The 20705-nt window shown below is 36.0% G+C and overlaps 1 protein-coding gene across 1 annotated transcript in view; it reads right to left on the bottom strand.

Annotated features, from left to right (window-relative positions):
- MSR1 (macrophage scavenger receptor 1) overlaps positions 1-20705 on the bottom strand; it is a 93469-nt gene that overhangs the window by 24705 nt on the left and 48059 nt on the right. The window contains exon 7 of the mRNA XM_006834519.1: positions 17686-17739. Coding sequence (XP_006834582.1) covers positions 17686-17739 — 54 coding nt within the window. The remainder of the gene's footprint in view (positions 1-17685; positions 17740-20705) is intronic.

Genomic DNA, 20705 nt, shown 5'->3' with positions numbered 1-20705 from the left:
TGGAGTTGGTTCTGACTCATAGCAACCCTGTACAGTGTCTCTGAGGCTATAAATCTTTACAGGAGCAGAAAGCCTCATCTTTCTCCAAGGAGCAGCTGGTAGTTTCGAATTGCTGACCTTGTGGTTTGTAGTCTGATTCGTAACCACTATGCTACCAGAAGTATATATATATGGAGTCCTGGTGTGGCGCTGCTCCTTAGAAACCTTATACAGGGTAGCTATGGGTCAGAATTGGCTTGACGGCCCTTAACAATAACATATATATATTTATGGAGCTCTGGTAGTGCACTGGTTACGAATCGGGCTGCGAGCCGCAAGGTCAGCAGTTTGAAACTTTCAGCTGTTCCTCAGGAGAAAGATGAGGCTTTTTGCTCCTGTAAAGATTTACAGCTTCAGAAACCCTGTACAGGGTCACTATGAGTCAGAATTGACTCCACGGCACATAACAACAACAAATATATATATGGATGAGTCAAAAATTATCCTTACTCTGGTTATATTAAAATCCCTGTCCATGCCCATGGCTGATGACATTGAGCGTGGGAGTGAAATGATTCTGTCAAGTAGATAAGTGACAGCAGATTATATGGCAAATCACTTGAAAATCAGCCATGGCTCTGACTATGCAATAATCCATGACAGGGTTGGATTTCTAAAAGTTTCTGTGAGATTGGTATCAAGACAACTCATAGAAGAGAATAAACAGAAGCGTTTGGACATCTGCAAACAAATTTTGGACCAAAACTCAAAGGACGGTAAATGTTTCTTAAAGAAAATCATTACTGGTGACGAGACACAGATCCATTACTATGATGAGCCTGACAGTAAATGACAGAGAATGGAATGGAAACATTCTCAATTGCAGACCAAGAAAAAGTTCAAAAGTCAACCATCAGCTGGAAAAATGATGCTTAAAGTTTCCTGAGACTCTCAACATTCGACAATCAACAGTGCTCCTTACAATGAGATGCTCACTGACTAGTTGAAGCCTGAACTTTGGATTTAACACAGAGGACCTCTATACAAAGGTGTCGCGATCTTGCATGGCAATACAAGACCACACACCTCTGCCTAAATTGTTGACAGTCTGCAAAAATTTCATTTTGAGGTGTTAAAGCATCCTCCCTATAGTCCTGACCTGTTCCATCAGACTTTCACCTGCTTGGTGCACAGAAAGCAGCCCTTTGAAGACAAAGTTTCACCTCTGATGAAAAAGTGAAGATAGTAGTGCATTTGTGTTTTGCAGATCAGCCTAAAACGGGTTTTAATAAAGGAATATGATATCTTGTTGACAGATGGACAAAGTGTATTGAAAAGCAAGGAAGTTATGTCAAAAAACAATTTATTTGTCTTTTCTAAAAGTTGATTAAAATAAATTCTACAGCCTTATTACGGATAATGTTGACTCACCCTTGTGTGTATGTATATACATATCTATCTATCTATCTATCTACCTATTGATAGATCGATAGATAGATAGAGATCCATATAGGTATATATACACATGTATACATATACATACACACACACACACACACACACACACACACACAGATAGATAGATTTGACATCAGGGTAACAGAAGCTAATTATATTTTCACTGGTAAAATATATGTGTGTGTGTATATATGCATATGTATTTGTGTGTATGGGCTAACATGATCAAGAACCACCTTCATGACAGTGATTCACCTTCATACACATATAAAGGAGCCCTCATGGGGCAATGGCTAAGTTCTTGGCTATTAATGGAAAGGTTGGCAATTTGAACTCAACCAGTGGCTCCATTGGCAGAAAGAGCTGGTAATCTGCTTCCATGAAGATTTCAAAGCACAAACCCATCGTCACCAAGTCTATTCTGACTCATAACTCCCCTTAGTGGCCCTATATGACAGTAGGACTGCCCCCTGGAGTTTCCATGGCTATAATCTTTACAATAAGGAACTGCCACAGTTTGTAGTCCATAAACCTATGGGTCATTTCTATTCTGTCACATGAAGTTGCTGTCAATTGGAATTGATCCAATGCATCAAACAACAACAAAATATATGTGAACAGAATAAATACTTTCTTGTTTTAAGAGATGATTCATGCAGGATGTTTAGATACAAAATGTACTAAGGAATTTACTAAAACTGTTTTGAAAACTAATTTTTGTCTCAACTCTACAGATTTCAGAAGAGAGTGAAATTTATGCTTTTTTTCTTCTTTTTTTTTCTGGGTAGCTGTTTTAATTCTTTGAATATAATTCTTAAGTATCTTTAAGTTGAGTCTGATCCATAGTGACCCTGTATAGAGTTTCCAAAGAGCGGCTGGTGATTTGAACTGCCAACCTTGCGGTTCCACCTGACCTTGAGATCATGTGCTTATCCTGTGGTGCCACACCAAGACGTTTTTGAGATTCCATTTATAGAGACTCAACAAACATTGACTTTATGTTTTCTGAATGACTTTCTGTATTACTTGCTGTTGTTACCAAGGAATCCTGGTGATGAAGTGGATTAAACATTGGACTGCTAACCACAAAATCAGTGATTCAAACCCACCAGCTTCTCTGCAGGAGAACTATGAGGGTGTTTGTTCACATAAACACTTACTGTCTCAGAAACCCTAAGCAGTAGTTCTACTCTGTCTTATGGATCACCATGAGTCAGAGTTTTTGTGATGGTAGTGGGTTTGATTCTGAATTTTTGGGTTTTTGTTACCTGTAAAAATGTCATTCTCTGATTCATGGTGAGCCTATGCCTAAGGGAACTAAATGCTCCCTGGGTTTGCAGCATCCCCATGGTCATTTATGTACTGGACCATCTGATCCACAGGGTTTTCACTGACTTTTGGAAGCAGATCATCAGATCTTATTTTTTAAGTCTGGAAGCTCTGCTGAAGCCTGTTCAGACTCATAGCAACACACAAACCTCTACTGACATATGGGTGTCTCCCATATGGAAAGAAGGTATTCTACTGCTAAATCACTATTGTCCTTTGCTCTTAAATTGATCAATAACAGAAACACAAACCAAAGTAGCTGAAAACGAAATCAAAATTATAATGTATTTTAAGAATTTTCAAGACCAAGGGAAGGTCCATGGAACTCAAGAAGAATAATTGGGCTTGTAGAAGAGCAGACCCAAGACTTGACTCTGTTTATGACTGCCTCTCTAACTTTTATCCAAGCTTCTCATCTCGTAGCTGCTTCATTCTATGCTTTTGTTGCAAGCTAGATATCTTTGTTCTCTAGTCCACATGACAGAAATTGTCACACAGATCAGAATAGCCTCATAGTGTTTCCAAGGCTGCAACCTTTACAGGATCCCGGTGTGGTGCTGTAGGATAAGAACTGGACTACAAGGTTGGTTTTAACCTCAGGCTCAGAGGTTCAAACTCACCAGCCCCTACTCTGAAACCCTATATAAGGCTGCTATGTATGAATCAGAACTGACTCACTGCACTTCAGGCCACAACAACAATCTTTATGGAAGGAGGAGACTGACTTATCTTTCTCCCACAGTGGCTGGTAGGTTCAAATCTCTATTAGTTAGCAGCTGAATATTTTAACCCTGTGCTATGTTAATTATTCTCTATATTGAATCCTGGTATGGTGCTGTAGTTTAATGCGTTGGACTGCAAAGTTGTTTGAACCACAAATTTGGTGGTTCAAGCTCACCAGCTACTTCTTGGAAACCCTATACAAGATCACTATGGGTCAGAACCAATTCAATGGCACTTAACAAGAAAAAATATTTATGTCTATGTTCTTTTTCATATCTGTGACTTGAGAGTATAACTAAAATTATATTGTCATAGAATCAGATAATTTGGATTTAATTCTGCCTCTGACACTGTTTGTGTGACCTTGAATAAACCACTTAATTTCTCAGGTACTTTTTATCTAATAAAAAGAGAAAATGATAACCATTCTTTCTTAAATGTATCCCAATATGCCCTGTTTGCTAGGTATTTTGCTGGATATCAGAAATAATTTGAATAAAACATGTTTCCTGCATTCAAAATTCATATATTTTTAAGGTTATTTTGAAGAATTAACAAAATAATTCACTCCTTAAAATATCATACAAATATGAAGTTTTTATTTTCACAACTTTTGAAAAATTTGAAGTTTCCATTTTGTCATGAAAGTAATGGAATTGGTACAAGAGGCTTCAAAAAGTTTACAGAACAATGGAATTAAAAGTTCATGGATTTTTTCCATGAACTTTTTGAAGCCTCCTCCTACCTCTCGGTGATTTCAATCATCTAATTTTTTGTTTTTAACTGGCATTTGCGTAATGATCAGGTGACAATTGTTCAACTCAAGCAGTCTAGAGAGAAGGTAACAAGTGGTTGAACAGATGTTCATGAGACATAGACGATAACTTCTTTGATATCTTCATTAAATTATTAAAGAGGAAGCACTGGGACTGCCTTACAACAAGAAATTGGTGCTCAGATCATTTAATTTCAGCAATAATAATGATCCTCACTCCCAGGATTTGAGGACTGAGGAATATTTTGGTAGAAGATATTCTGGTAACACTATAAATTGACTAGGTGGAAAAGTTGACCCAGAGTTGAAACAACTACTGAACAACTGATACAAAAATTGAGAATCTGTTGTTTCAAAATGAAATGCAATAAAATTTAACTTAAGTTTAAAATCTGTAAATTTAACTTAAGAGCAAATTACTTCATTATATTAAAGTTAAAATGTAGAAGAAATTATTTCCTATATTTAAGTCAATTTTTAAATTAAAATATCAGCTAGAACTTTAATATAATCTTAATTAAAAAGGTATGTCAGTAGGTAAAGACTCAAAATGAAAGAAGTACCTGTGTTAAAAACAAATTACCTCACTAGTTTTACAGACTCCCCTCCATGAGTGTAATGGCTTAGAATCTATCTATGTGGGAAATAAGAATAAAATAGAAAGTCAGTCAACGTAAGAGAAACAACATTGTTGGTAAGCTCTCTTCAGAGTATCATGAACTATAATACTGTTTCTACTATTAAATTTTTAAAACTGCAAATTAAATAAAATTGTCTGCATTTTAAAGAACACATTGAACTTCAAGGAGCCTTGATGGCGTAGTGGCTTAAGTATTGAGCTGCTAACTGAAAGGTATTCAGGAGAAAAATGAGACATCTCTGAGGGAGAAAGAGGAGGTAGTCTGTGTTTGTAAAGATTCATAGCCTTGGAAACTCTCTGGAGCTCTTCTACTCTTAACTATAATGTCAACAGGAGTTGGAATCGACTCTCTCTATATTTTTTTAATATTCTTGTCTTCAAGAGATAGCACAATAGCTGTAATTTTAGAGCAACCTTGTTAAGACTTTATGTTTTGTGAGTTTAAATACTATTATTAATGATATTTTTAAAATTAATATTTTTAATATTGAATTCTAGAGTTACCTAGAGGAGAACCTTGAAAAATGTATAAGAAGAAATGCTATTTGTTTCTGGAGTATTTAAAATTTTCCTCTTCACTTAAAACCCTGAGGCACACATGCGAAAAAAAAAAAAAAAAAAAAAGCACAACATTATTCATCAAGATATTGAACAGAGCTAATTTATAAAGCTCATATCATAAATAGCATAAAATACATAATAATTCTTACTGGTTTTTGAAAATGTAGATGTTATAAAAGTTCTGAAATGTGGTACCTTTTTATAAGCTGAGACTGATAACAATATTATAATCTCTTTGAGTCTTTATTCATCTCTTTAGAAAGTAAATATTACACCTACCTCTTAGGATTGAGGTTTCAAAGGTGACAATATATGAAAAAAATATGTATTTTACATTATTGTTAAGTGCCATCAAGTCGGTTCCGACCCATAGTGACCCTATACAGGGTTTCCGAGGAGCGACTGGTGAGCTTGAACTGCTGACCTCACAGTTCAAATGGCTTTGCAGTCTGGTGCATTAACCCACAGCGCCACACCAGTGCATTATAAGTTACTATAAAAACAGTAGCAATGGAACTATATTACACTTTATTCTGCATGATGTTCTAGAAGCTTTTAAAATCAGGTTGTGAGGATGGTGAAAGATGAAGCTGTAGTAGGGTCGCTATGAATAAGAGACACATAACAACAACAACAACATAAACAACAACTAAGCCTGGTGTGGCGTTGTGGATTAATGCTGGACTGCAAACTGGTTTGAATGCAAGATGAGCAGTTCAAGCTCCCCAGTTGCTCCTTGGGAACACTATACAGGATCGCTACTGGGTTGGAATAGACTCTACAGCATTTAACAACAACAAGGAACTCAAACTGTTGTGCTGTGATTGAATATCATAAGAAACCTCTCTTTTACAAATATGAGCTTGCACCACCAACCTTGCATTTCAAACCGACCTTGAAGTCCAGCTATGAGTTGGATCCAACTCCGTGGCACAATCACCACCACCAGACAGTTGATGTGGCCCTTTAGGGTAAGCACAGACCTGCTAACTGCATGGTTGTCAGTTTAAACACACCAGCCACTTTTCAGAAACCCTATACAGCGTCACTATAAGTTGGAATCAACTTGATGGCACTTCACAACAATGGAAACTTCAAAAGGAGCTGGACTGTGTTTCAAAGGATCAGCACTTCAAACTGACCAACCATTCTGTAGAAGAAAGATATGGTTTCCAAAGATTTGCAGTCTTGGAAACCATATGTGGCAGTTCTACTCTGTCTTGTAAGGTGGCTATGAATGGGAATATATTAATAATAATTTATTCATTTAACTACTATCTTACTATCTAGTGCTGCTATAACAAAGTTTACCACAAGTTGTTGTTGTTGTTAGGTGCCATGCAGTTGGTACCAACTCATAGCGACCCTATGCACAACAGAATGATACACTGCCCAGGCATGTGCCAACCTCACAATCATTGTTATGCCTGACACCATTGCTGTTGCCATTGTGCCAATCCATCTCATTGGCGGTCTTCCTCTTTTTCTCCAAACATAAAATTCTTCTCCAGGGACTGGCCCCCTCCTGATAATATGTCTGTAGTATGAGAGACAAAGTCTGACCATCCGGGGGTACTCTGGCTGAACTTTTTCCAATACAGATGTGTTTGTTCTTCTATCTGGCAGTCCATTGTACTTTCAATATTCTCCTCCAAAACCATAACTCAAATGCATCAGTTCTTCTACAGTCTTCTTTATTCACTGTCCAACTTTCATATGCATATGAAAATATGAGGGTATTGAAAATGCTGTGGCTTGGGTCAGGTGCACCTTAGTCCTGAAACTGATATTTTTGTTCTTCAACACTTTAATGAGGTATTGTGCAGCAGATTTGCCTAATGCAATACATTCTTTGATTTCTTGACTGCTGCTTTCATGAGTGTTGTTGATGGTTGATCTGAGCAAAATGAAGTCTTCGACAGCTTCAATCATCGCTCCATTTATTTGGATGTTGCCTATTGGTCCAATGGTAAGGTTTTTTGTTTCCTTTACCTAAAGGTGCAAGCCATACTGAAGGCTGTGGTCTTTGATCTTTATCAGCAAGTATTTTAAGTCCTTTTTGTTTTCAGCAAACAAAGTTGTATCATAGGAATAAACAGGTTGTTTATGAGTCTTCCTCCAAACCTGATGCCACGTTTTTCTTCATATAGTCCTGCTTCTCAGATTATTTGCTTAGTCAACACACAGATTGTATAAGTACGGTGAAAGAATACAACCCTGTTACAAACTTTTCCTAATTTTAAACCATTCGAATTCCCCTTGCTCTGTTCAAACAACTGCCACTTGGTCTATGTACAGGTTCATCATGAGTACAATTAAATGTTCCAGAATATTCGTTCTTCAGTATTGTCTGTAGCTCGTTATGACCCATACAATTGAAAGCTTTTGCATAGTCAATAAAGCACAGGTAAACATCTTTCTGGTATTCTCTGCTTTTGGTCAAGATCCATCTGATATCAGCATTGATATCCCTCATTCTACATCCTCTTCTGAATCTGGCTTGAACCTCTGGAAGTTCATTGTAAATGTATGGTTGCAGACATTTGTGAATTATTTTTAACAAACTTTACTCGCATGGGTTATCAATGGTATTGTCCAATGATTTTTGTGTTCCATTGAGTCACCTTTCTTTGGAATGGGCACAAATATGGATCTCTTCCAGTCATTTGGCCAGGTAGTCGTCTTCCAGATTTCTTGGCATAGATGAGTAAGTGCCTCCAGTGTCACCTCACTTTCTTGAAAGATTTCAATTGGTATTCCATCTATTCCCAGAGCTTTGTTCTTTGCCAATGCCTTCAATGCACCCTGGACTTCTTTCAGAATCATTGGCTCTTGATCATATGCTGCCTCTTGAAACGATTGAACATCGAACATATCTTGTTGTTACAGTGACTCAGTGTATACCTTCCATCTTCTTTTTATACTTTCTGTATCATTCAATATTTTCCCTCAGAATCCTTCAATACCTCAAGTGAAGGCTTGAATTTTTTCTTCACTTCTCTCAACTTGAGAAATGCAGAGCATGTTCTTCCCTTTTGGTTTTCTAATTACAGGTATTTGCACATTGCATTATAATATTTGACTTTGTCTTCTCAAGCTGACCTTTGAAATTTTCTATTCACCTTTTTTTACCTCTACCCTGCTTCCATTTGCTTTAGCATCTCTATACTGGAAAGCAAGTTTCAGAGTTTCTTCTGACATCCATTTTGGTCTTTTCCTTCTTTCTTGTCTCCTTAATTACTTTTGGTTTTCTTCTTGTATGATGTTTTTGATGGACTTTTTTTTATTTTCTTCAGCTTCAGCCTGAACTTCATTATGAGTAACTAATGGTCTCTTCCAAAGTCTGCCCTGGCCTTGTTTTGACTGATGATTTAGAGATTTTCTACCATTTCTTTCCACAGAAGTAATCAATTTGATTTCTGTGTATTCCACCTGGTGAAATCCATGAGCATAGTCATCTTTTATGGTGTTTATAAAAGGTATTTGCAATAAAAAAGTCATTGGTCTTGCAAAATTCTATCATGCGATCTCCACCATCACCAAAGCCATATTTTCCAATTCCTGATGCTTCCTCTTTGTTTCTAACCTTTGCATTTCAATTGCCACTAATTATAAAAACATCTTGACTGCATGTTTGATCAATTTCAGATTGAAGAAATTGGTAGAATTCTTCAATTTAATCATCACTGGTTTTAGTTGTTGGTGTGTATATTTGAATAATAGTGGTATTAACTGGTCTTCTTTGTAGGCATATGGATATATTACCCTATTACAGAGTGTCTTGTACTTCAGGACAGATCTTGATATGTTCTTTTTGATGATGAATGTGATGCCATTCCTCTTCAATTTGTCATTCCTGGCATGGTAAACAATGTTATTATCTGATTCAAACTGGCCAGTACCTGCCCATTTCAGCTCAAATTAATTTTTCACCATTATGGAGAAAGGAAGTCCAAGTCAGGGGCTCAGCTATGTCTGTTTATTCTAGCTTTTGTTGATTGCTGATAATTCTTGGTATTCCTGTGCTTATAGACATACCTGACATGGTATCTGTTTTATTTCCCTGTGTGTGTGTCTATTATATTCTGCTCTTTTCATAAGACACAGCTCAGAAATGATTAGGTTTATAACCCACCTTGCTCTATTAAGACCTCATTAGCACAATAAAGAGAACCACTATTTCTAACTAGCGTCATATTTATAGGTTCAGGTGTTAGAACTTCAACAAAGATTTTTAGGGGACACAATTCTATTCACAACAGTCACTCTCTATAATAAGTGTATTGCCTGTTATTTGGGGATGAAAAGTGCTTCTGGGTGCAGGTGATGTAGATAACAGGACAAATGAGAGAGAATATAACAGGAAAAAGTTTAGCACATAGAATATTTTTTAATAGAACTGATAAGCATTTTAACAGGATAGGTATGAATAATACTATGAGTCATGTGAATTTTCAATGAAAATATTATACAGAGTAAGTAAATATTTGTATTCCTCTAGAGTGGTTTACCATTCTTGAATCATTTCTAGGAAATAAAAATGTAGATAATTTGAAAGAAGGGAGTTTTTCACTTTACTTGATAATCTACATTTCTTGTTATTGTTAAGTGTTTTCAAGTCAGTTTCAACTCAATGACTCAGAATGAAATATTGTCTGGTCCTTAACTATCCTACAATCATTGCTATACTTGAACCTATTCTGCAGCTACTGTGTGCTTCTATCTCATTAAAGGTCTTTCTCTTTTTGCTGACCCTCTACTTTACCACGGAGCACTGGTGACACTGTAGGATAACCACTGGACTGTTACACACAAAGTCAACAGTTCAAATCCATCAGCTGCTCTTATTGTGCTGATGGTGGTGGCTATGTGCTGTCGAGTCAGGTACAACTCATACTGACCCTGTGCAGGATTTCTGATGATATAAGTTTTTATAGAAGCAGAAAGCCTTATCTTTCTCCCACAGAGCTTCTGGTAGATTCAAACAGCTTACCTTGTGGTTAGCAATCCTACTCATAACCCACAAAGCTAACAGGGCTTCCAGAAACCCTAAACAAGGTGTTTGTGAGTTAGAATCAACTCAACAACACCTAACAATAGTAACTACTTTACAAGCATGATGTACTTCTCTATCCTGATAACACATTCAAAGTAAGTGGGAGGATGTAGTTTCCTTTGATGATTAATATCTGAAACATTGCTGAGATTCAGGTTTTTTACTTTGAAGTGCATGAAGCTATATATGAGTAAGAATTCAGGGGAAATAGAGAACAAGAACGGAATAACTGCAGCACTCCAAGAAAGAGTAAAAAATATATAGATTAAGCCAGAATGCATACATTTTTTTGGACAGTCCAAGTACTAACACATTAACTGTGTTGCTAGGGAACTTGTTCTTGACATTCATATTGTAGGGCTACAAACTTCCAGAGATGCCATGAAGAAGAAGATCCAATAGTGGATTGAAAACTTGCACTCAGAAGGTGCTTTGATACAAACTAAATAAAACATATTGTGTTAGTGTAAGGGTAAATTTCTTAATGCAGAATAGAAAGCCAGGACAAGGCTCTCTGAAGAGGGTTAAGAAAGCCACTTGCTAAGAACACCCACAGTTGCAGATAATACCCACTTATCCTGGCTTCAGTAACTGGATGATCAGAGTTCAACCAGAAATAAAAAGAGGAAGAAAAAAAAAGAAAGAAAGCCACTTGCTCATCAGAATCTATGCAACAGTGGTAACTGGTGCATTGATTCTCTCTATTCTTTCTGTATTCCAGCACATCACTGAATGAATTCCAGATTTCACTAACACAAGAGACCTAGCTGAAGCTATATTGAATTGTTTCTTCTAGTTGTAGGAGGCAGACTATAGGAGTAGTCAGCTAGGATTGGAACCAAACAGTATATATGCTAATAGCAGGACCCATTGCTCATTAAAATCTGCATTTCAATTTCTAAAAAAAAAAAAAGATAGATGTGCACACTACTGAAGAATATATCTAATGTATAAATTGTGGAACACTGTGTTTTTATTAACAGTTAGTGGCATTCCAGGCCCTAAACAGCACATAACTGTCAAGAATGAACATTATTTAAGTAAGCTATCTAAAGCCATCATTGCTTAAATATACTCTACTCTGATAACTCCTAACTGGTGCTACTGGGATGAGAAAATTATATTGTGGCTTTAAAAAAAAAGAGCATAACAAGAGAAGAGAGACATCAAATAAAATAGACCTCAAAGCAGCCAAATTATATTGAAAGATGTTAAAACTAAGCCAGTTACTGGAACAAAGATAGAATATTAACAGGTAGTATCTTCCCCTGGCACACATAAGTAACTCTCATTAATGGTAATGGAAGCTTTGTGAGCATTCCAGAAAGAAGATATTTCTAAGTAATGTACTTTAGGGAGAGACTGGAAGCAATAGATAGAATAGTATATGAAGGTGGAAATGTAAACAGATAAAGATTAATTGAGAATGAGTTTTGGAATTTGACCTAATGGAAGTCATACATATCTCTTTAGGGTCTTCAAATTATTAGTCCCATCCAGAAAACAAACTGTTCTTTGCTTATCTTTTTCTTTCTCCCTCCTATGTACTCGCCATACATATTTTTGGTATTTATCAATAATATCATAGTGAGGAAATATGACATGGATTATTCATTAAAATTAAGGACTTTGGAGACAGGCAGATCTGACTTTGAGGGTTTTTTCTTACCTTTAGGGCAGTAAATTTCAGTTTGTAATCTACAAAATAGGAATAATAGTAGTATTTATCCTAAATGTTGCTCTGGGAATAGAAGAGATAATAGTATATTGAAAATGTCTAGTGTACAGGAAGGCCCCTAGTTAGATGGATTGGTGCAATGGCAGCAGCAATGGGCTGAAGTGTAACAACAATTGTGAGGATGGTGCAGAGCCGAAGAGTGTCTTGTTCTGTTGTGCATAGGGTTGCTATGAGTCAGAACCAACTCAATAACCCCTAATAACAACAAGAAGTGTACAAAAAGTGTTCTCTAAATGGTCATTATTATAATTACTTAGTAGGTGGGTTAAAAAAAAGTCTTTACTTGGAACAATTTAAAGCTCTTGGAAATAACAGAACTCAATTGAGATTGAACTGAAGTCCTTGGTAGAAAACAAATGAAGAAAATACTTTTTAAATCGCTGTAAGAGCTTCAAATACTTGCTCTGAATTTATATCATAGTACAGTCTCACTGAGCATGATTAAAATATAGAAAAAAATTGTGATAAACCACACATTAGAAGTTAGAACATTTAAGATACAAATGTACACATAGTGTTCAATTACATGGCATTCCTTAGTTTGACTAAAACACCCTTCCAACTTAGGATAAAAACACAGCAGACAAACTGCTACGACTAATGTTAAAAGTCAATACAGATATGTTTTGTCTTCAATAATTTATAAACATTATTAAGATTGGTCCTATACAGGTCGCTGAGAGTCAGAACTGACTTGATAGAACTGACCATTAAGGTTGATATGATTTGTGTGTTTAAACTGGGCATTCAGCATCCCCTTTGTTTACTGAGAGAAATATACCATTCTTCCCTTAATTTGGAAAGTTCAGATTGCTATTTTACATATTTAACCATCTATTTGCAATCTGGGATACCAGTAAATGCCCTAAAATTGTCTCCCATTATCTCTGGGATAAGGGCCATTCTCAGGTCAACAAGAACCATGGCTTGGTAGCAGACAGTGGGTTCTCCATGTTCAGTTAATCCTTCAGTGCAGAGTAATTGTAAGGAATGGGATAGGGTGTTACATCAAATTAAATCATAGATGAAGAAATCCAAATTATTTTTGGATTTGTGTATTAGCTGGCTAGTCCCTAGGCGGCACAAATGGTTAGCACATTTGCCTGTTAACTGAGGCACCATCTCTCCCTTATTTTTTTCCTTGAGAATTTGGTATCAGCCTGGCACTGCCTAATAGTATAACTGACAACTCGAATTTGTTTCAACTCTTCTTGGAGCTTTCTCTTCAACAAAGTCTTGGGCTCCTGCTTTGTCCTTCATAGCCCAGACTCTTTGTTTTATTAGTCTGACATTTTGTTCTGACCTCTGTTGACGGTTTCTGGCCTCTGGCATACATTCTGTTTAGTCTCTCATTTTATTTATAACTTTTGCTCTTCTGCTCAGCTCAGACTAACTCATTGCTTTGTGATCTGGTCACACCTGCACTGCTCTATCTAATGTAAAATCTTATCTTATTCTCTAGCATCTTGCTTTTTGCCCATGACATTTATTTGGCTTCTTGCATTTTCATTTTTCTTGTACTCCTATGCTGATTGCACGTGTAAAATATCTGCATTGTGTCAGTTTGGAACAGCAATTTTGTTCAGAGAGAACACTATGAACCATACATTATGTGTTTAAAGCACTTTATGATTTTACAGAACATCTTCACACACAATCTTATTATATCCTCACAACAACCCTGTGAGGTAGGTGTTAAGATGTCCATTTTTTCAGGAGAAGGAATACAATCAGTGAGCTACAGATATGCATGCTACTGAGAATTCTACTAGAACTTTAATGATGTGAACCTATGGCTATATGTTGAAATGCAAAAAAGGCCAGTTGGGAAAAATGTGGTTTGCTAATCAGTGGACATATGCTCAAAAACAAAAAGGAATCTCACATTTTTCTATTCCTTTTGTTGAGTCTGTCTTTTCTTTCCTTTTCTGATTATTATTCCTTTCTTCACTACACAACATATCTGCAGTTCTACTGAAAAAAAACTTGTCCTAGGATCTATATTAACTGCATTACATGCAAAGAACTTTTTTGAGTAAAAAAATAATAAAATAAAATCGGCATATTTTTCATTATCAAGATGTTTTACTTTAAATATTTAGGTAATTTAAAGGAAAAAAAAGTATTTTGTTTGGTTTCAAATATTAATATTCCATAATTTGGATAATAAGACAGAAAGGTAAACATGAACAAATCAAAATAAACTTTTTAAATATCCAAAGGAATTCAAAAATCTTTATCTCCTCTGAATACCTACAGATCTTATTCTTGCCCCAGTATAGCTTATTGTGGTATAATTGCTTATTTTCTTTTCTACATTTCTTATGGATGATTTGTTCTATAGGACTACATATGGTATATGTTTAGTTTTAGGAAATGTACAACAAGAGTATGCTGAATGAATGAATAATTGAATGAATAAATCCTCTTTTATGTTTTTACTGCTCCTGGAGAAGAAGAATATTTATAAGCATAAAGAAACCACATGAAATAAGTAACCACTAGCTTTCTCCTGGGGCCCAGTGGATTGCTAGGTAAGTGAATGGAAGAGGGATGTTGGCCTGTATTCTGGCAACTGGTTGGAGTAGTCTGCCAGCCTGTACATGAGAGGCATCCAGGGCAGGGATGCTGAGGGATGGTGATGATAGTGGAGGAATACTGGAGTCAGAAGAAATATGGACATGGGAACAGAGGTGCAAACAACACTAAGGACCAGGAGAGGAAGTCATGCAGAGCCGAAAAGGACACGGGGACCAAGGTCACTTGGTGGAACCAAAAAGGGATCTTGGAAGTCAGTTGTGTTGATGAGTTGTCCAGAGATGAAGGGTCTTTTACTGAGATGGTAGCAGAGGTGTCCTACTCAGACCACCTGATCTTAAAAGGGTCCTGCCCTAATATGATCAGGGAGTTGGACTGGTCCTGATACATATATAAAAGAGGAAATCATTGATTATTTAATATATTTAAATCATACCTCAAAAATAGAAAAAATGTGTGTTAAAAGTTGCATTAAAATATTGTATTTTAGGTAAAATATAAATATGTATACTAAAATGTGTATAAAAATCTTAATTCCATATTAAAAGTTTCATAGAACTTTGTTGTTGTTAAGTGGCTTCGAGTCAGTTCTGAGTGGCACTGTATAGGGTTTCTGAGGAGCAACTGCTGAGTTTGAACCACCAACCTTGAAATTTAAATGGACCTTGAGGTCCAGTGCATAGTGCCACACACATTTTAATTTTATGTCAAAATTTGTATAGAGTTATTTAGTCTATATAAATTTTCACATATCAGAATAAATTGAAGATTAGGAGAATTAGTTACTTTCATATGGAATTACTTGATACAACATTTTGGTAGCCATTTGGAATAATCTAATTTTAAAACATATAACCTTTGCACAATTAATTTTACTTTGAAGAAGTTCTCTACTAAAAATATTCTCAGAAGATCATATAAGAAAATGCTGGATATAGTACTGCTTTTTAAAATCAAACACAATGAAACAAAATCACTAAATGCTCACGATTAGGGTATTGAATGGTATAGCTTTAAATGGAATAATGTGTAACCACCGAGCTATATGTACTAAACTGGCCAGATTGCTGGTATAATACTGAGGAAAAACCCAACTATACTGTAGAGATGGTTATGTATATAACCCTTTATCTTTTTCATATGTTATGTTGTTGTTGTTAAGTTCCATCAAGTCATTTCCAACACATAGAGACCTGTATAGGGTTTCTGAGGTGTGGCTGGTGGGTTTGATCTGCCAACATTACGGCTCAAGTTGATCTTTTGGTCCAGTGTTTATCCTATAGAGCCACACCAGGACTTCTCAAATACAGAGTTGTTATACTCTGTCCATTGGTATGTGTGTGTGTATGGGTATATGGACACTATATACAAACATATATCTCTTAAAGCTCTGTCAAAGAGAGTAGACACATAAACTCCAAAACAGTCATAAAAATATATATATACTATGAACATTTATGAAAAAAATGTTCAAAATATTGATAATCTTAGGTAACAAAAGACAGTGTGGCTGTTCAGTTTTCAGACAGAAAAATAAACAAATATCCTACCTTATTTGCTAATTTTAACCAGTCAATGTTAAGAAGCTCAGAAAAGCCCCAAGAATAAGAGAAAAAGAGATAAAGAAAAAGAAAAGACAAAGGTCCATTTACAGATGAAGGTAGGTAAGAGAGAATTACAAGAGGAACCTAACTGGAAAACAACTGGAGTGAAAAAGAGAAAAGGGGGATTAGCTTAGTAAAACATTTTTAGCAGACAAAAGTGACCACATTGAAGAATAAATGTACATGAAGTAGAAGATATACCTATGTTCCTATTACCCTAAAATGTTAATTATATCCATTATCATTATTATCACTGAATAATGTTATAAGACTGAGATGACACACACTTAGTATAACACACTTTATTCATTACCTTTGGGTCAATAGCTGTTGAAAGCATCATTAGATTTTGGAATTCACAATAATTATCTAAGTTGTCTAAATATAGTGTCCATAGACTATTAGGTCAAACTATTTTTGCTAAAGCAAAAAAAAAGTGGTTCTGTATTTTTTAAAACAATAATTACAAGTTAAAAAGACTAAATTTTAAAGAGGAATTTGTTATATTAAATGTCTGCCTATAGCTGAACCCCTGATGGGCAAAGATTTTGACTGCTGGATTATGTGTGTGCGTATCTTCTACTAAGGATATAGGAGGAGCCATTGATTTGGAGAAAACATTCCTCTTCACAATCTTTTCATTAGTGTAGATTTCTCCTAGGCACACAATGAACTTATGGCAGGGCATACTGAAGACATATCACCTACTAGTTAGTTTTTAAAGCCCAGTTAATAGGTTCTTTACATAACAACATCACACTATGAGGTCCTGTTGAGATATCTATTCTATTAACAAAGTTTTGAAGGTTTAGGACATAAAATACCACTTTTTCAAAATTTTAGTAACACAAAACAAAATAAAACTCAGCCATCAGGGAATTACTTTGGAAGCAGGGAGCCTAGGCTAGCCAAATTCCTATATAAAAGATTTCAGTTAGCTCAGTTAGAAGGTAAGAAGGCAGTAATTGTTTCAATTCATAAGCTTGATTTTTCTTTAGTGGATTGAAATTGGCTTGAAAATTGTACAATTTTCTTTGTGGAATTTTTGAAAATAGTGCTCATCACAAAAACAAAATACAAATGGGTAATGAGATTCAACACATGTAATTTAATCTATTTGTTTTACTCCAATTAGTATGCTTTATCTTAGAGAAAACTGTGGCTGGGTGCCATAGAATTTCTACTAATCAGTGCTGAAGTTTTCAACATTTACCTCTAGTTCAGCCCATTCCTATCACATGCATAGTCAAAAGTACATACAGAAAATAAGAACTATAAACTTACTTAGTGTGCTTCCACTTCCTTTTTCTCCTTTCTGGCCCTTTTGTCCAGGGATACCTTGAAAAAAAGTAAAAAAACAAACAAACAAACATATATATATATATATATTTACTACAGACTAATTTAAAATTAAGACAAACACAATAACACAATGCTTGTTTTAAATGGAGTCAGAGCATTTACAAGATAGTCTAAAATAACCATGTATAACAACCTAATCTTATAAGAGTCCTGGTGTGATGGGAATCCTGGTGTGGTGCTATGGGTTAATGTGCTGGACTGCAAAGTCGGTTTGAACCACAAGGTTGGTGGTTCAACTTCACCAGCCACTCCTCGGAAACCCTATACAGGGTTGCTATGGGTTGGAACCAACTCGATGGCAATTAGCAACAACAACAAAAACAAGCTAGAGATATGGAGTCCTGATGGGATGCTGTCGGATAAAGCACTGGACCTCAAGGTCAGTGGTTCAAACTTACCACCTGCTCCTTGGAAATCCTACACCAGATTGCTCTGAGTTGGAACCTATTCGACAGCACTTAACAACAACAACAACAAGCTAGTGATATAGAAATATAATAATGCTGCTGCTGCTGCTGAGAATAGTTATCATGTTAGAAGTTGTATTATGAACCTGAATTGTTTGACTAGATCATTGAAGCACATTATCTTAAATAATTTGCAAGGGCATTGGTGGTGATGGTTATGTGCCATGGAGTCGGTTCCAACTCATAGTGACCCTGTACAGGCTTTCTGAGGCTGTAAATCTTTATGGGAGCAGAAATCCTCATCTTTCTCCCGCAGAGCAGCTGGTAGTTTTGAACTGCTGACCTTGAGGTTTGCAGCTCGATTCGTAAACACTACGATACCAGAGGTCCTTTACAAGGGCATTACCTACTGCAATTGAGTGTGTTTCAATTCATAGTGGCCCTGTAGATGGTACTGGTAGAGATACAAATGACTGCAACTAACCAAGTAGACCTACCCCATAGGGCTTCCAAGAGTATAAATCTATGGAGGTATACTGCCATATCTTTCGTCTACAAAAAGTGACTGGTGGGTTTTAACTGGTGACCTTTTGGTTAGCAGCTGAGTACTTAACCACTCTGTCACCTTTTTCTTACACTATTTCCTTCTTTCACCTCTTTTCTTAGCATCTTCAATCTCTCTTCTATTATATCTGTCCATGAGAATTTAAATTATATTCAAGACTCCCCTTCAAATAAAGAATCTAAATCAATAACAACAGCAACAAAAACACAACAAAGAACAAACAGCAACTCTCTCCTCCTTATGGTTCACATCAGATGACCTCTTCACATAATCCAATCTGGTTTCCACTCTACCCACCAAGAAACAGCTCTCAACACAGGAAACATCTCCATATCAACAAATTCTAAGCCCTTTTTGAAAATTATTTTACTTTTTGAAACTCCCTCTGCCTTTAGCTTCTTTCCTAGCACATTTTTCTGTTGATTTTATTTTATGTTTTATTCTTCCCAGTGTGCTGCTTTGTCCCTAGTACCTTAGCCTGGACTTCTTAACTCTTTGCAGTTCATTCTTAGACTCTTTCTTTTCATATCTTCTTTGCTGTCTCTACCCATGAAAGTTTTACTAAAATTACTGGTTTCTGTGACCATTTGTATAATCTTAGCTGCAGTTTTGTATCTCTACCTTTGCCTCTCATCGGAACGCCTATGGATATCTAACATAGAGGGCATTAGTAAATGTGTTTTGAATACATAAATGGATAATTTATTATATATAATTCTAGCTAATTAAAAAAAAAAAAAAAAGCCTGCAACTCCTTGGGGATTGACTGTAGGAGCCTAATTTAAGTGAGGCCTATTATTTACAGGCTGGAAGGTCTCATTTATTTGACAAGTGGTGACTCTAGAGGAAAAGCACTGAACTGTGAACCACAAGGTCGACAGTTCAAGTCCACCAGCCAATTTTGAGAGAAAGAAGAGGCTTTCTACTCCTAGAAAGAGTTACAACTCTATACAGTATCACTATAAATTGGAACCGACTTGATGGCACTTAACAATAATAACAACATCCAGATTTCTTTAGAGATTTTGAAGACAACTAAGATATCATTTCAAGGAGCTCTGGTAGCGTACTGGTTACGAATCTGGCTGCTAACCTCAAGGTCAGCAGTTCGGAACTACCAGCCATTCCGCTGGAGAAAGATGAGGCTCTCAGCTCCTGTAAAGATTTACAGCTTTGGAAAACCTGTGCAGCGTCACTATGAGTCGGAACTGACTCCATGGTACTTAACAACAATAACAACAAGGTATCATTTCAATTAAATTTTCAAAACTTTCTGAAGGAAATATATTAGATCTTATCCATTTTTCATAGATCGGCTAAGCATGGAGAAAGCATGTATGCTTCCATTTCTTATATATGCTTATCCTATCAGTTAAGGAAAGTTTTACTCATCTCGCATTGCTTGTACTTAGCATAGTATCTCATATGTACAAGGGGACTTCTAAAAGTTCCAGGAAAAAAATAGAAGTAAAAGATAATGGATTTTTTTCATGAACTTTTTGAAGCCCACTCATATATTGCATAGACTCCTGGTATGGCACTGTAGGATCAACACTAGACTGTGAACCACAAGGTCAACTGTTCAAACCCACCAGCTGCATCTAGGAAACCATATATAGGGTCCCTATGACTTAGAACAGACTCGGTGGCACTTAACAACAACAATATATTTTAATACTTCAAAATGTAGATGAAAGTGGAGTGGGGAAGGAGAGGGGGGAGCAGGAGAGAGAGTAAATAAGGGCTACTTTTTCATGAACTGTTTGCTTTGGATATGTTACTGCTTCCTCTATCATCTGAACAGATCAAGCTGTATCATCAACTACAGTATAACAATTATTAGATTTTATTTCTAATTTTATAATTTGTCTATAATTATATAATTATACACTAAAGTCTATAATGAACACACACATACAGAGTACCGCTATGAGTCGGAAACGACTCCACAGCACACAACAACAACAACA

This window comes from Chrysochloris asiatica, unplaced genomic scaffold, assembly GCF_000296735.1.
Source record: "Chrysochloris asiatica unplaced genomic scaffold, ChrAsi1.0 scaffold00011, whole genome shotgun sequence".
Taxonomy (NCBI): domain Eukaryota; kingdom Metazoa; phylum Chordata; class Mammalia; order Afrosoricida; family Chrysochloridae; genus Chrysochloris; species Chrysochloris asiatica.
This window is presented reverse-complemented; position numbering and strand designations above follow the sequence as displayed.